Source organism: Coffea eugenioides, chromosome 4 (assembly GCF_003713205.1).
Source record: "Coffea eugenioides isolate CCC68of chromosome 4, Ceug_1.0, whole genome shotgun sequence".
Taxonomy (NCBI): domain Eukaryota; kingdom Viridiplantae; phylum Streptophyta; class Magnoliopsida; order Gentianales; family Rubiaceae; genus Coffea; species Coffea eugenioides.
This window is the reverse complement of record NC_040038.1, coordinates 21513815-21531296: the sequence shown is the minus strand read 5'-3', so window position 1 is coordinate 21531296 and position 17482 is coordinate 21513815. Positions and strand designations below refer to the sequence as shown.

Sequence of the window (17482 nt, the reverse complement as noted above, 5' to 3'; positions counted from 1 at the left end):
AGGAGCCGGATTAACTTGAAGCCGAATCACACATGACTTGAACCATCGACCTTTTCCTTCACTTGATTAAGGTGAACAAGCTTCAAATCATCATCCTCAAGACCTTCTGTGATGACCCCACCTCCCCTCTAAGACGTACCCAAGGGTTTGGCGGACCGCCTGCCTAGCTCTCGCCAGAACTCACTAACTCACTCAATCAACTCTCAAAAGCAAGTAAAGATGTGCCAATCAAACTTAACATATATACAAACATTAACACAGATATACAATCCTCAAGGTTAAGTACAAAAAGTTTAGGGTCCAACCAACTACTAATACTATCACTATTACACAACAAAAGTTCTAGTAAAAAATTTAGTCTTCCTCTAATCACCCGTCCTTTCTCAAGAACTCTGTAAGGAAAACAAAAACTAAAGGAATGAGCTAAAACTCAGTGAGGTTCCCATACACATAACCAAGCAATTGAAACAAGGACATTATTCATTTAATAACAATCAATCGAGAAAACATTCACAATATAAAAACAATGAGAACACACTCATTAAAAGGATACATGCTCACGTAGAGCCCTTCGTTCAATCATTCATTCATTCAGCCAGTCATTCTCTTTCATTCAATCATTCATTTCTTCCCTTATAACTTCAACATTTCAATTCATTCATTTCATTTCCCGCCACTGGCCAGTTCTCCACCAAACTTCGTGGTCATACTCGAGTATACCAAACATTATCCTAGAGTCACCAGTCGCCCGACCGTGTCCATTTCTGGCTCGAGTCGACTGGCAACGAAGGGCAAGGGCCCAATTCAGCTAATGCGGTACCATGCAGCCCACATAGCTTACATTCATGCACAAGTAATGCTCAATCAGTTAATCGTTTGAAAATTTACTTTTACTTAGGTCAAGTGCGATAAAGTACATACTCGACCATTGAAAATCCATTTAACAGTCATTGGAAGGCATTTAACACTCAATCGAATATTCACAACAAGTACACTGTTATTTAATACACAAATATGCAAGAAACACTCACTCTAAACAAGTCACGTTTTATCAAAATTCAGTTAAGGACCGTCACCTTGGGCACTCTCGAAATCTGCAGTCAAATATTTTCCACAAAAAGCCAATGATACACGAGTGCAAGCTGCATAACTTATATTTCTATATCAAAGGAAAAAGGCATGAAAAGTATAGTAAGTCATATAGGCAAGGTGCACGCATAATTTGTAAAAGAAAATGATCAAAACGGTTAAGTTCAAAGCCAATATGTGCGACTAAAAACCATGTTTTGAATACTTGTCTAGAATGTTAGAAATCAGGTTTAGAACACTTGAGAAGTACATGTTCAGTCGGACCAAGGATATGGAAAACAAGAGAAAGGCAACGAGAAACAATGAAGATGGCAGTTTCGCCATCCTTTGGTTTTTTAATCACAACTAAAGCTACACTTATCAGATTGAGGTAAATTTTATGGCGTTTCGAAGTTGAGACATAGACCTACATTTCCTATGAAGACATCGACACCCAGTTCTCGCATTTTCAAGGTCAAAAATGGACAGTCAGAAGCACATGAAAAACAGGTCAGGAAAATTAGAGTTTTTGCGCAGTCAGGAGTGCTCCGGCCAAATCATAAGCTAAAATGATCCAATTGATCTGAAATTTTGCAGGTAGAAAGTTAACTCAAATCCATATAATTTTCATGTTTTGTCCAAAAGCTGATTCAGTCTAAAACAGGGAGAAATTTGCAGCCCAAGTTGATTCCAAAAACAGGGCAGAACTGAAATTCAAGTAAGAAATTCACTTATTGAAGTTGTAAACATGCATATCAAAGCTCAACCACCTTTCTAATATGATTGGACAACCTATATCAAAGTTACAAACTTAACAAAGGCTGAAATCTCACTTCTAAAGCTAAAATTTGCATATAACCATCACTACTTGCGATTAAAAGATAGAAATTCCACCTTAACACTAAACTAGCTTCTACTAATCATATAAATGCCAAATCAAAGATGAAATAACTTATATAAAATCTGGAAAATATCAATAAAACTGAAATTTATCATTCCCAACCCTAAAATCGCAAGAAACTCCATGAAATCAATCAAAATCAAGTTATCCAACAACATTTAAAGAACAAAAGGAGCTTATAATGATTATACCTTCCAACACCTTGAAGACAAGCAAAGCAAACCCTTTTCTTCTCAAAACACTCCACCCTTAGCTTGCTATCACCTTAGATGCGAAGTTAATTGGGGTAGGTTTTGGTAATTAGAAGAAATCTCTCAAGATTTGGTGAAGGAAATCAAAGGAAAAATGGAGTTTTCTCTCTTGGTCTTGCTCCTCTTGAGGTTCGGCCACCTTGAGAAAGAATGAAGGGTTATTTTGCTCCAAATGAAGTGATAAAGATGAAGACTTAAGTGCTCCAAGACTAAATGAAAACGTGACACGTGGCACTACTTTGACTAATGCTTATCTCTTAATCTTTCTTCTTAGTTTCTAACCACTCATCTATGTGGTGTTCCTCTAGCTCACTCTTAACACTTCTAGGCATATATTCCTTGGTATATAACATCCGTTCATATCCACTAAATTTAATACACACTTACTAGTGAGCCACACTACCAAAATGCACTATAACTAAATACGCACCACGATATAAAAACAAACAATTAAAATTTAATTCAACCATAAAAATACCTTAGAAATTAAAGGATTTAAACTAAAATAAGTCAAAATATTATTTAACGCACGTAAAACGAGAAAAGAATTAAAATTTTTTTTTTCAAAATCGCACACCTTCAATCACCTTTGGAATGACTTCTTGACTTTGAACACCATCGAACCAGCCCTTGAAGTCCTTCACGTAATTTCTTAGCTCGATCACGTGACTAGTCCTAATGGAACTTGAATCTTGTCCGATGGCATAGCTTGATTTGCATCACCTTCCTTGTGCCACCACCATGACCTCCTACCTCTCTTTCTCCCAGCCCCAATCTGTAAACTGATCACCTCCTCCATCAAAGCTTTCCCTACAAGCCTGCTTCTTTACTCACCTAAAATAAATACTAACTGATCCAACCCCCTCTTTAGTTTCCTCCAAGATATCTTATCTATAAGCAGATGAAAGATGGGCTTTCGTCACCCTCTTCTTAGTCCCAGAAAAATACTCAAGGTTTTTTTTGGCTATATGATGCCTCTCCTTTAAAAAAAATGAAATAGAGGAGGATATCATTTGTTCTTACAGATTTGTTCCTCTAAGAATGAGTTCTATGCGCTTCGTTGATCTTTCACCAATAGAAATAATTTGGAAAGGCAAAATTGGTTAAGGACTAACAGTTTAACTATGGTTGAAAAACAGACAAAAAAAGGGATAATTTCAGAAACCTCCGAGGAGGTTTTTGACAATTTCACTAGTCTCCCCTAAAGTTTACAAAATTACACAAACCTCCCCTGAGGTTAAGGTTTTGATAACAAAATTAATCTAATTAGAAAAAGTAACATTAAAAAAGTATTTTAAAGAAAGAGATGAAACTTTTATTTCATAAATACCCCTTATGCATGCATATAAGTTGCATTAATAAAAGAATAAAAATAATTAAAAATTAGAAACAATTAACACATACATTTCATCACTCAAAAAGTTTACATTTAATAAATTAAACAACACAAATAAGCAACAAAACTACACTAATGATCATAAGATTCAACAAAATAGACTAGTAATCTCTTTTAACATAATGTTTGCCATGATTCTTGTGATTTTGAATAGAAAATTTTTTGAAATTTGCCTTTCTTTTCCCTCCTTCCTCCATTAGATATAACAATTGATATTATTTTATAAATACAAGTCATTGTTCATTATTAAAGAAATTTTCAACAGTTATTTTCATTAATTAGTTACTAATAGTTAATTAATCCTCTAATTATAAATCGTTAGCTATTAGTAAAGGAGAATGGAAGAAAAAGAAAGGCAAAATTTAAAATTTTTTTTGTTCAAAATCACAAGAATCATAACATATATAATGTTAAAAGAGACGACTAGTTTATTTTGTTAAATATTGTGATTATTAGTGTAGTTTTGTTACTTATTTATGTTGTCTAATTTATTAAATGTGGACTTTTTGAATAGTGAAATATGTGTATTAATTATTTTTATTCTTTTACTAATATAACTTATATACATGCATAAGAGGTATTTATAATATAAAAGTTTCATCTCTCGATTTAAAGTACTTTTTTAATGTTATTTTTTCTAATTAGACTATTTTGTTATCAAAACCTTAAGCTTAGTACAAATTTCAGGAAAGGCTCGTGAAATTGTTAGAAATCTACTTCAGGGGAGGCTAGTGAAATTGTCAAAAATCTCACGAGAGGTTTCTGACATTATCCCAAAAAAAAAAATTAGAATTCTGCCTTATCTACAAGTAAGCCTGTAGATCGGGTTCACACAAGTTTTACCTTTTCTTTTTTGGCTTGCCCAGCTCTTTCTTTTTTCTTTTTTTTTCTGGCTTTTATCACCAACTCAATCCTTTTCCCTTTGGTTTAAAGGAGGTGCTAGAAAAAAATTCAAAAGAAGTGTCAAAATGTTCCTTCCTGATTGTTCAGAATTTCTTTCCCGTAGAATAAGATAAATTGAATTATACAAATATTATGACTGTGGAAAAAAAAACCCAATCCTTTCCCAGTTAAAAGTCGCAAACAATCGAAGAGTCCGCTTTCCCTTCCTTTCTTTTCGTTTCTCCCGACGTGTGAGATTTGTCCCTCTGCTCCAAGCCAAGTTCAAAAAATTGTTCTTTCGAAATAAAGACCTTCTCGGTCTCGGTCTCGGTCTCGGTCTCCTGCCACCTGAGAAATCTCTCTTTGGTTGCAATGCAGAGGCTTCTCTCACTAAAACTCCTCTCCAAAACCTCCAAAACCCTCTCCAACAACACAACCACAACCTACTCCATTTATTCAAAAACATCTCCTTTTCTCCCCAACACCAATAGCCCGTCTCCCCAAAACAATCCATTCTTCTCCCAGTACACCTCATGGACCTCGTATCGACCACACAACAGAGTTTTTTCAAAAGAAATTTCAAATGGGTTTTTCTCAAATCCATCAAATTCTACAAAGCTGCTGATTTTGCGAAATTCCCCTTCAACGGGCCAAACCATAGTTACGGGCTTGAGAGCTCAATTTGCAAGAAGAAACTTTCATTCTAATTTTTCCTTTGATTCCAATCGCCGTTCCTGGTAAGTAGCATTTTATTTTCTTTTCTGACTGTGTTTCGTTATTCGTGAATCTTGTTTTTCTTTTCTTTTCTTTTTCTTTTGGTTTTCTGTTTTAACTGGAAAATGCGAAGGAGAAAAAAAAAAGGTAAAGTTTGAGTTTTTAGTAGCATGATCAATCTACTTTTTTAAAAAAAAATGTGAAATCCAAATTTCGTTCTTCTTTTCTTGTCTCAATTTTCATTTGGATTTACACTTTGGAATTAAGTAGCTGTTCCAGTGTGAAAATGAAACTGAGAGATCAGTAATTTTTGCACTGTTTTCTTCTCTTTTTGTGGTTTTTTCTTTTTCATTTTTTTTTTTCGCAAGTACGGCTGAATTATTGATACTTGGAAGACTATCTGAAAAAAAGTTGTGGTGAGAGATGAGAATGCTTTATGCGTGTCATGTGGTAGTTGGGTGGACTGTACTATGTTTTTCCAGTTTAGTCTATAACGCAGTGGTTCACTCATTTGATGCCAAAGGTTTCTGCAGTTTTATCCAAAATTGCATCCTTAGTGTCTCTCTCACCCACAGACAAAAACACAAAAGACACAACGTTTTACCTTAAGTTCCTCAGATGCCCTATGACATCGAAAGCTCAAGCTTGCACCTTCCCAGAAAGGGCTGTGGTGAGAATAATTAGCTTCCTAATCTGATGCTGAAAGTGTACTTTTCCTTAACTAAATATGCCATTTTACATAAGCTCAAGTAGACAACATACACAAACACACCACATTGCTAGTAGCACTTTTGCTTAAAGTCTTTAGCTATAATAGTTCAACTTTCTACAATACGGAATGGGTCAACGACAAAGGAAAAGAAGGGATTACTATATGATTTTGACTGTTGTCCGAGCACATTATACTTCATAAAACTTTGAGCATTGACCTTATGAGTTTTCTCCCTTTGTAGCTCTATGGAACTTTACAGCACCACCAGGATTATTTCTTGAAAAGTAAAAAATCTCAACTAATTTCCATGGGAAGAATATATTAGTTATACATTTTAGTATCTTGAGTTATTGGATATGATAAGAAATGACTTGAACAATCTTATTCTCTCATAAATATTTAGATTATTATTCTGGCTTAATATGCTGTCTTAATTTGGACCAGCCAGGTTAGCTTCTTTATTTGATCTGCCAAATTTCTATGGTTTCCCATAAAATGGTTGTTCAATTCTTCTTGCAGTCTGGTATAATTCTCATAAAACCATGTGGCATTTCTAAGAGTTATGACAAGGTGCTGAAAGTTATTTTGAACGGTTTGCTAGCTGGTTCTAAAATATTAAAAATGTGACATATTTCTGCTTCTTGCTTTCTGCGTGTCAGATATGCATCTGATTATTAATGAGCTGCAGAGGCATCTTTTATTGGAATGACTTGCCTTCTTTGTTCTCTATGGTCTCAAGCTCAGTATTCTTCTAAGTTAATGGTAAAGTAACAGCCCTTTCTTTTTTGTAGGTTCCAACGGCTTACCACAGATGGTGTGGTTCTGGGACTAATTTTAACTAATGTAGCTGTTTTCCTGTTATGGCGCATTGCAGACCCATCATTTATGAAGAAGAATTTTATGGTAATTTGCTAACAATATTGTGCTCGTTTTCCTCGAGTCTTTAGACCTTTTATTCAGCTTATTTTAATTTTATTACTGTCTTCTAACCAGATTTCTTTGGACAACTTTAGAAGTGGAAGAATTCACACAATCATTACTTCTGCATTCAGTCATATTGACATCGGGCATATTATCTCTAACATGGTGGGGCTTTACTTTTTCGGAACAAGTGTAAGGAATCAATCCTTTGAACTCTTTTTTCAATATTACATCTATATGCAAATTTCACTTAACATAATAAGTATCCCCAAGAGAATGAGGAATTCTCTTCAGGTTTAGAAAGGAAATGTTTGAGAATGATATTCTTCTTTCTTGCAGATTAATTTACGATTCATGAATTAATGTACCTAATGTTGGCACACACAGTTGGCTGCTATGGCTTGTTATGTAAATCTGGCTGTGTATCCATATCAAAATCATGATGTGATTTTGCTTGTGCTGCTGCCAATTTTGTTGGAAAATACATGTTAATTGGTGTTTTATGTCTTAGAAATTACCAGCAGTTTCTATTTAATGCCTAGTTCAACATATTTTACTTGCTTCTCTTTTTAGTTGTTCTCAATGTTGGTAGTGACTGTGATTCAGTAACGTTGTGGAGAACTTGTTGACTAATTAATTGACCTATAGCTTATGTGAGGCTAAATTGCAGACTGCCTGTGTTATTCGGACTTGGCTACCAAGTCCTGCCGACGCGGCTACTTTAGTGCAAAATGGAGAGTCAGACACAGGTATGGCAGGGCTAAGTGAAGAGTCCAAGTAACATAGCAGCCCACATTTGGCTGCAGCTAACAATACAACCCTTTCCGTTACTCAACATGACCAAATTCTAATGCATTGAAAGGAACTATATCTGGTTAGATGACCTTGCTATCCTTGTTATAAGTGAACCATTGTTTACTTAACATTAATTGCAAATATGTGATGAACTATTCATCTTGTTAGAATATGTGATTAGGTAGTTCATTTTTTTTAAACCTCAAACCTACTTAGAGAGTGATGAAATTTATTTGGATAATTGATCGCCTAATTGATTCTGGAAATTGAAATTGATTCAATAGAGGAAACACTCTGACACATGGAAAGACGGCTAAAAGAGTGGCTAACAGTACTCTAATTTCTTTGTCACCTTGACCAAATGTAGCATCAGAAAGTGAAGAACCTAGTGGAAAGGTGGGAGAATCTGTTGGCAAGTTTTACTTTTGTTGTATTGATCGTTTTCTCTTGCTGTCTTGGCTTGTTATCAGCTCTTTGCAGTGTGTGATAATGTTGTCCCTTATAAGAAAGTATATCTGGCATATTCTGGCACTCATTCTTTATGAATCATTGAGAAGCATAAATTGGGCGCATACCCATTAATGAAATGTTTCTGTGCTTGTCTTTGTTAGGTGGGAATCACTTTTGGACCTACGTATTTGCTGAAACTATACCTAGCTGGAGCAGTTGGTGGCTCAGTTTTCTATCTAGTTCACCATGCTTTGTTGGCCCCATCCTCCAAGGTAGAGTGACTTAATTCCAAGTTCTTAAAGAGGCTCTGGTGAAATGCTTGTTTTTGTTATAAATGGCAATCAAACTCAGAATAGCAGTTTGTTCCTTAAATAAGGTGCTTCTTGTTTGTTTCGTCAGCTAAAAGTGAATATAACAACTGATATTCTTGTTTGTTCTGTTCAGCATTAATTTATCAATTCTAAGTAAAGATACACATAATGTTTCTTTATCCTTCAAAAGTAAATATTGCAGTGCTATGCCTTTGCTTTCTGTTACTGGGGAGATAAGTGGAAAGCACCAAGTTGAATATGAGAACAGCAATCTTGGTGCCAATCATTCTAACATCATGTGGTCAAAGAGTATCAGTGCAATCTATGACATGATAGAGGGCTGGCTGCACTATTTGTACTTGTAGATGCAGCATGGTATCTCCAGCTGTCTTTTTATTTGCTGATCTATTGATATTGTTATAAATGCTTTGATTTGTACAGGGAAAACATATGTGGAGCTTTGACCCTTCAAATGTCCCTGGTCTGGTGAGTGCGCTGCCTTGTCTTCATTTGGTGTTTAATTGTCATCCTTACTTATGCTGCTCTGCCAGTTAAAAACAAAAACATGATGCAGTAGGCAAGATAACCATTTAGGGAGAATTGCCTTCTTCCAAGTAGTTTTCTGTGAACAGAAGATACTGAGTTGAGGATCTTCCAACTGGTTTGTGAAGTAGTTTGTAGTTTGTTCTGATTCGTCAGTTGAAAATTTTGTCTTGAAAATGCATTTGTTAATGTATGGATAGAACCCATCTTATTAGATTGTATTCTTCATACAAAAAAACTCACAAAAATTGCAAGTTGTGACTGTCCTGAAGAGCTATGAGTGCTTTTACAGATTGTCTATTAAATGAATGAGATTCTCAGAAGAGAAACTAAAATAGCTAGCTATCTCTATCTTTCTGCAAATATTCCTTCTATCACGATCTTCCTCAACTATGGTTCTTTTTGTGAAACCACTTAAATCCTAGAACTTACTATAAGATTTCCTTGTGTTCACTGGATTGTTTGAATCCACATTCTAAGTCGTTTCTTGTACTTGTAGATTAGGATTTCTCCAACTTATTTTGTTTGATCGAGTCCTTTAAACAATCATGTATTATATGTAAAATATATTCTATTCTTACAGCTTTTGCTTGTAGATTGGGAGTTGGGATATGCTCACTTGCAAGCCTCTGTTTAGACTTAATCCTGCTTTTTGTACATCATGTCTGTTTACATTGCCAACCCTCCACTCCTTGAGAAAATATTCCACATCCTTATTCTTTTTTCTCTTAGGATAGTGAGACCAAAGCACTTCTGCCTTGTTGAATAAAACATGTAGACAGTAAACCCAAAATGTTGCAATTTACCTTTGCCATAGTTTTCTTTTCCTCATTTCGTCAAGCATTAGCAACAATTAAATCTGAAAGATTTCCTGAGTAATCAATCTGCTTTTGCTTTCAGGGAGCAAGTGGGGCAGTTAATGCAGTAATGCTTCTTGATATTTTCCTCTTTCCAAAGAAGACTCTCTACTTCGACTTTATCATACCAGTTCCTGCAATCTTATTGGTAGGTTTTTCCCTCGTGTTTTCTTCTATAAATAAGCTGTTGATTTGGCTATATATTCTGACATGGTTATAATAATAATCATTCTAGGGAATCTTTCTTATTGGAAAAGACATGCTACGAATAATGGAGGTATGATCTTTTCTTTAAATATTCTTTTTCTTTATGCTTTTTCCATATTATCCAAGAACTTGGACCAAGTGCTCCTTTTCTGGTCCCAGTTACCTTGTCAATGAATGCACATAGTGGCGTATCTAAATATCATTGTGGAAAACGGTTAAAAGTAATTTGTTTTACAAGAAACTTAGATTTCATTTTTACTGGTATAATCATCAAAATTAGGCATGGGTTTCCCTGTTCTACTGCCTTCAGCTAAATGATATTTGTATATGAGAGAATAGGCATTCTTTCCTCTTCCAGTTTTCATTTTTGACTTCAAAGGGTTCTCTATGTTTCCTAACTTTGATGCAAAACTCCGACTTGCTGTTTTTGTTAATTCAGGGAGACAATCGAATCTCTGGATCTGCTCACTTGGGTGGTGCCACAGTTGCTGCTATAGCATGGGCACGAATCAGAAATGGCCGTTTCCGGTTTTAAATTCTCACATTAGAAAATCATTCCAACTTGATTGCTAACTGTTAATCTCCCCTAAGTATAGTAGGATTATTACTTTTCGGAGTATAAGTTGAAGCATCACTTCTGCATATGTTTAACGCTGCAAGGAAATGAAGAATGCTGTTTAGTTTGATATCAGATATTGTTGCTTCGGATGATAGCCTAGTATTTAAAAACTTTTACTTTTGGCATTTCTTCAAACTCTGAAAAGAGAAGGGAAAGAGACACGTTCTGCGAATAGATTGTGGGTTAAATGACGATTTACCCAAGCATTTCTTGATCTTTTTCTTGATAAGAAAAATGTTTCTGAATGGAAACTAATTGGGAAGCCATGTGTTTTTGTTGGATTTGCGACTTGTGGTAGAGGGTTTGGATCCGGCAAGTGCAAGGGGCTTTGGATCTTCAGCAAACAGATTATTCTTAGGTCTTGGATGCTATAGCAATAAGACTGATATCTAATTGAAAGTTGTCAATAATGATGTGCAGTTTACTCAACCGGGTGTTTAATTGAAAACCCTAAGTAGAGCCATATTAAAAAGAAGTCAACATGATGGAAAATGGATGGGAAAAATGGTGAAGTCTATGATCCATATAATTCTAGCTGATAGCGTGTTTTCTTTTGAGCCTAGTGACAGATCATTTTGTCGTCCTGGTACTTCTAGGGGCACGTAGCAATTATTGATTGCTCTCTGCTGGCCTTTTGTGCGTCATTATCTTTTTGTTTTCTGCTGTCCTTTGGGTTGGGAAAACGAAGTGGAAATGGTTTAAATATGAAAAAGCTTGAAAAATGAGGAGGGGACGAGCCATCAAGGTATGAGAACTTCATTTGCAATTTTTGGCCAAAGCAAAGTATCCAAGTTGAAGCTCCACAATTGCAGTTAGTAATGAATATTGACATCATGACCTGCTGAAGTTTGGTTCTGTCTTTTTTGTTATTTTAACTATCAATAACCTTTTACCTGTATTATAACATTTGATCTTATTTTAGTTACATAATCATATCCTTCTTCTTCTTCTTCTTCTTCTTCTTTTTTGGTTTTTTAGCTGCATAATCATGTCTTTTTCTCATTCTTGATCGTGAACGAGAATATTTCAGATAACAAAAAATGGTTAACAGTAAAAAATGATACTCTATCCAAACTCTCTATAATAAATGTTCAAAATTTGTCATATTAGTTTTCGAGTGACATCATTTAGACTACTGTTACGAATTCAAGAAAAATCTTTAACTTATGGGACTATAATATTTTTGAATATAATGATCATTTTCCTAGGAAAGATAAGAAGTATTATAGGATCCACTTATTGTTAATTTCAAGTTGACTACAACTCTTTTTTTTTAGGAAAAAAAATTTATTAATCTGAGATAATGTTCACAGCAAGTGCGGTAACAATAAAATTTGGGGAGAAGTCCCTCCATATACAATCATCAGAATTAGAACAAGCATATTTATCAAAACATGTGCAACATTGTTCAACTTTCTAGCCACCCGTGATATTTCCCAGGTTGCAAAGTTTTGTATATCTATGAGAATATCATCTACAAGCATTCCGGAAGCTGATGCATCCGTGTCCATACTTTGATTCATTTTAATAACTTTTTGACAATCACCTTCAAGAATAATCATGTGCAAATGAAGATCCAACAGCAACTGGACCGCAACCTTTGCAACATAAGATTCAATAAGCTCTGGAGCAAAAATTCCTGAAATTTAATTTGCTAAGTCTGCCATGAAATTACCCTCAACATCTCTAATAACAACTCCAATACCTCATATGTCACCACTAGCAAAGACAGGCCCGCCAAAGTCAACTTTAACATAACCGTGGGAGGTCTTTTCCATTGGGACAAAACAGATTGTTGACTTGCAGATGTATGCTCAATAGTCATTGGATTCTTGTTTACCTCTTGTAATTGATTCAAAAAAACATAACAAGAAGGATACCAAACTAAGTGGGTCCTTGTAAGACACATCAAATACAACTCCGTTATGATTATTTCATAAATTCCAAAGTATAATAGCAACTAATTCCATTTCTTCCTTCTTCAGATTTATAAGGATATTAGAAAACTAGGATACCACATTATGAGCTAAATTTAATATGGTTTTACTAGATAAAAAACTCAACGCCCAGGATTAAATGTCCACTAGACACATTAAAAAAGATGATTCATATCATTAGTTGGAGATTGACACAGGGCACAAGAGGGATCTAGCAAAACTATTTGACAGTTGAGTTTGGCATTCATAGGTAGAATATCATTGCAAACCCGCCACAAAAAAAATCTTGATCTTACCTGACAAAGTTAAGTTCCATAACCGTTTCTAGATTCCTTTTGCCATTCTATTGCTCCCAAAAGCTATGTTTTGCCAATTACCAGATTTTTACTTGATTAAATGATAAGCACTTCGAACACTGAAAAATCCATTTTTTGTAAAATGCCACATGAATTTATCTTTATTATGAGTATCACCAATTGGAATACTCTTAATCAATTCTATCTCATCTGGCCAGAATAACTCTTGTAAAATATCTTGTTTCCAAGTTCTTCTGTTGTTGTCAATCAAGTAATCTACTATAGTATCTTCAAGCAACCTATCCGAATGAGATACAATCTTTAAAGTTGTAGGCCGAGGTAGCCATCGATCTTTCCAAATCTGGATACTTCTTCCAGTACCAACCCTCCATCTACTTCTTGCGACCAAATATTTATGCCCTTAATATATGCTTCTCCAAGTAAATGAGGGTCGAGAACCTAATCCTACTAAAAAGAAATTAGAGTTAAGAAAATATTTGGCCTTAAAAATCTAATATAAAAGGGAGAAAGGTTGTGTGGCAATCCTCCAAGCTTGCTTAGTAAACAAAGCTAAATTGAAAGCTCAAAGTTGTCTGAATCCCAATCCCTCTTCTTCCTTTTTTGTACAAAGCTTGTCCCAACTTATGCAATGAATAGGCCTTCCTTATTACCATCACCCCACCAAAATTTAGTCATCATTGATTGAATGCTTGATAATAAGGAATCTAGAAATTTTAAACATGACATTTGTAGACAGCAAAATTTTTTTTAAATTCATGTTATATTTTCTTTTATTTTTATTTATTATTTATTTCTATTTCATTTTTCTAAGAAAAATTATTTTTATCTTATTTGATTTTATTTGATTGGTTTTTGTAGGAAAATAAAAAAAGGGAAAAGAAGGAAAACCAAAAAAATGAAAAATGCAGTTTTTCTTTAAAAAAAAATTTTGCTGCAAAGCACGCGTGCTTCTTCTTCTTTTTTGCAGCAACGCAGAGAATAGTACAAGAGAAGAAGGTTGGTTTTGAGGCAAGAAAAATGCATTTTTGCTTCTTGTGACGCCCCCGTTTCTCCCAAGGGCGAACCCTAGGGTATTGGCAAGACGCCTGCCTAACTCGCGCCAGAACTCGAAATTTCAAAACAATAAAAACTAGATAAACCAAAAGCGTACTATTCACAATATAGCCAACTCCAAAAGAGTTCTATTTACATCCCCAAAAGCAGCTAGTCAAACCACTATATTACATTATGATAACAACCAGCAGAAAGTAGACCCTAAGGAGGGTCCTTATACAAACCACCAAAACAAAAACAACCATCTTAATTGTCCAACTATTACAAGCAAACCTAACTATACTAGTGAATGTGCCAAGGAGTTCCCCGTGTCATCCCCTGCTAAGGAAAACAAAGGAAACGGGGTAAGTTATGTGCTTAGTAAGTAAACAGGGGTAAAATCGTAAATTGCACATTTAGATAAACAACTATTTCACAAAATGTCAAGTCAAGTGCAAAAGTAACAATACAAATGAAGGATACAGGTTAGCTCCAAAGCCAAGTCGTTTGCCATGCGCGACCTCCTGCCGACACTCCGTGGACCACAAATATGGTCCGTAGAACTCCACTTGTACTCCCACCTAACACCTTATCACCCTCACTGGCCAGTCACCTCACAAACTTGCTCAAGCGAACGAAACGAAATTGAACTTGCTTCGCAGGCTCGGTTCACAAACTTGGTTCACAACTTGAACCTACAAACTTGGTGACCTCAAACTAGGTTGGACTGGCTTGGACCAAGCCCCGGCTGGCTCGAATAGTCCATCTAGGTCGGAAGATCGACCCCAACTCACAAACGTCACCCCGAGCTACAAGCTCAATGGGTTCAAACCCAAAATAATTCATTTAAACATGTCATGTATAAATATGCATGTAAATTAGGGTTTAGGTCGAGTGCGATGAAGTACACCCTCGCCTAGGTACCCTTTAATTCACCTTAGATACATAAGCAAGTCATATTTACAAAACGGCCCGAATACTTACTTCAAAACAAAGATATCAAAAGGTGTTCAATTTATGTCACGTAGAGTAGCTAGTAGTAGGCCCCACCGGCTCCGCCTAGCTCACCACCATCTGAAATAAAAGATTGCATCACATAATATCACAAACGGCTACTAACATGCCTAAAACAAGCAAAACGGAAAAATTGGCACATGCAAGTGCGGAAACGGCAAACGAAAACGTAAACGGCCGGCAACGGAAACGGCAGATTTGGCACCTAAAACCGTTTTGATCAAATTTCAGGCTACGGTTATCGGATCGAAGTGCATGAGGTACTGTTGCGAAGCTAAGAAGATGGGATACAACTTTTGTAAAGGCACCTCAAGCCAGATCTCAATGGAACTAGGACAAAAATGTGCAAAACAGTTCCAGCCCTTTCATTTCGGGTTACCAAACAGGCCCTGTTTGAAAGACCATAACTCACGACTCAGGAATCAGAATCAAGAAATTCCAGAGGCATTAGAAAGCTTATTTATAAGGCTATAACTTTTGTGTTTTGACCAAAAGCCGAATCAGTATGGAGCATAGGGAAAAAGGGGTTCAAAGTTCCTGTCAGAACGGTCCAAATTCGAAGGCAGTTCTGACAACCGATCTTGTTTTGGTCATAACGGAAGCTACGGAACTCGGATTCGGATGTAATTTATACCGTTTCGAAGCTAAGACCAATATCTACATTTCTTATGAAGGTATCAACACCCAGTTCGCACGTTATCGAAGTGAACTTAAACACGGTCAGAGGCAAAATCCAGAAACGTAGCAAAATCCTGGGTTTAGAACAGAAGTGAAGGTTTTGGCCATAACTCAGGATCTACTGATCGGATTGGCCTGAAATTTTTCAGGCACAACAAGGACTTAATGAGATACAACTTTCATGTTTTGGGCAAACCCTGAATCCATACGTAACATCAAGAAAAATGGAGCCAAAGTTCAGATACTGAACTGCCCTGGTTTCCAGTTTGCCGGTTTTTTGCGCGCCGCAACCTCACGGTCCGTTCTATGGTTCTTATGCAAGCTTTCTAACCCAATTCCTACCAAATAAGCACACATATACTAACTTCTACATGGCCTACTAATGGGCCAAAACTTTCCCTGTAAGACCATTAAATTACCAAACACTAACCGAAATCCCTATCCTCACTCATTGGCACCATTGAACTTATTCCAACAATCTACTAACCAAACCCTAACCAACTAAACTCTAGCCAAGCTAAACTAACCTAATGGAGTCTAGGGTTTCATGGTCAAAATCTGATTTTACTAACAATTAACCACACAAGTGAAATTAACACATCATAGGCTCCATATACAAGCCAAACAATCATCCAAATCAACTTGAATAACTATGCAGCAAGAAACCCTAATTCTTTCATAAGCTTAACCGAAATTTGGGCAGCAATAAACCACTAAAATAAACCATCAATCAGCACCATAAACACCACATGAATCATACAAGTTCATAATCACAACAAAACTTCACTTTCATGGCTTCAAAATTAATTCCCCAACTTTAACTTCCAAGAGAGAGATAATTTTACCTTCAAGAAAGCTTTGTAAATGAAGAAAGCTACCACAAACAAGGCCCAAGTTGTTTCCCTTAAACCCCAAGATCAAGATGGAAGCTAGATGAAGAAGAACTTTGAAGAATTTTTCCTTTCTCTCTTTGCTCTTGCTCTCGGCCACCTCTCTCTCTCTCTTCTTTCTTATTTTGTTTTGTTTTTTATGGAAATCCTATGATATGTATAAGATGGTCAAAGCCTTGGAAGATATTTCTACTTCCACCAATCACACAAAAGCTTCATTTTTGCTCTCAAGCCCTCACACCTTCAACTTTGCATTTGATCAACTCTTGCTCTTAAACATTTGAAAAGCTTTCAATTTACTCCATAGGTTACCAACTTAATCTAATCTAAAACACTTGACCACACTTAATTACTTCACTAATCACCCTCCTATATTAATTACCTATATTTAAACATACTTTATCCCACATAAAAGCAATTAAACAATAACCTTTTTGTCAAGGGCAAAATTAGGGTTTAAACCCAACTTAAAACTTCTAATAAATCATAACACTAGAGGTTTTACTCATTTAGGGTTTCTAACCTTCTTAAAGTTATTTAACCTATATAAAATGGATCAAATCCTATACTTACATATACTAAAACACACACTAGCATAACTAGCTTTAATCACCACTCGAACTTATGATTAATACAAAAACTAGGGTTTCAATCCTAACCCCAACTCAGGGTTTTCTAATTAACCCTAAAACCCCAAATTTTACCGCACAAATAATGAATATCACCTAATATCAAACTTAAGAACTGATCGGGGTCTCACAACCTCCCCCACTTAGAATAATTTCGCCCTTGAAATTAATGCCTTTATTCGTAAACTATAATTGCAGAGTTTACAAGAATACGTGTCGTCAGGGTCTATTAAACACTTGCGGTGCACCGATAAGAAAGGGCGTACCTTCGATGCCCGTCGAAGGGTCAATCACCTCTTGTTGACCCATTGCATATACTCTAACTGGTCCTTTGGGTCGATTTTCCCCTACATGGCTT

General features: G+C 35.8%; 1 protein-coding gene across 1 annotated transcript; it reads left to right on the top strand.

The window, feature by feature from the left end:
* The first annotated feature begins 4758 nt into the window (after positions 1–4758).
* Positions 4759–10901, top strand: LOC113768622 (RHOMBOID-like protein 12, mitochondrial). The gene is made up of 8 exons (XM_027313057.1): positions 4759–5235; positions 6716–6827; positions 6918–7037; positions 8252–8362; positions 8843–8887; positions 9845–9949; positions 10037–10078; positions 10448–10901. The coding sequence occupies exons 1-8, from the start codon at positions 4871–4873 to the stop codon at positions 10541–10543; spliced, it is 996 nt and encodes a 331-aa protein (XP_027168858.1). The 5' UTR covers positions 4759–4870; the 3' UTR covers positions 10544–10901.
* Positions 10902–17482: the final 6581 nt, after the last annotated feature.

Bases quoted from the DNA above. Each gene is read 5' to 3' on its own strand.
- LOC113768622 (XM_027313057.1), top strand. From the start codon at position 4,871: ATGCAGAGGCTTCTCTCACTAAAACTCCTCTCCAAAACCTCCAAAACC. The intron at 7,038-8,251 runs GTAAGGAATCAA...TGTCTTTGTTAG, and splicing joins TTTACTTTTTCGGAACAAGT to GTGGGAATCACTTTTGGACC. The intron at 10,079-10,447 runs GTATGATCTTTT...TTGTTAATTCAG, and splicing joins ACATGCTACGAATAATGGAG to GGAGACAATCGAATCTCTGG.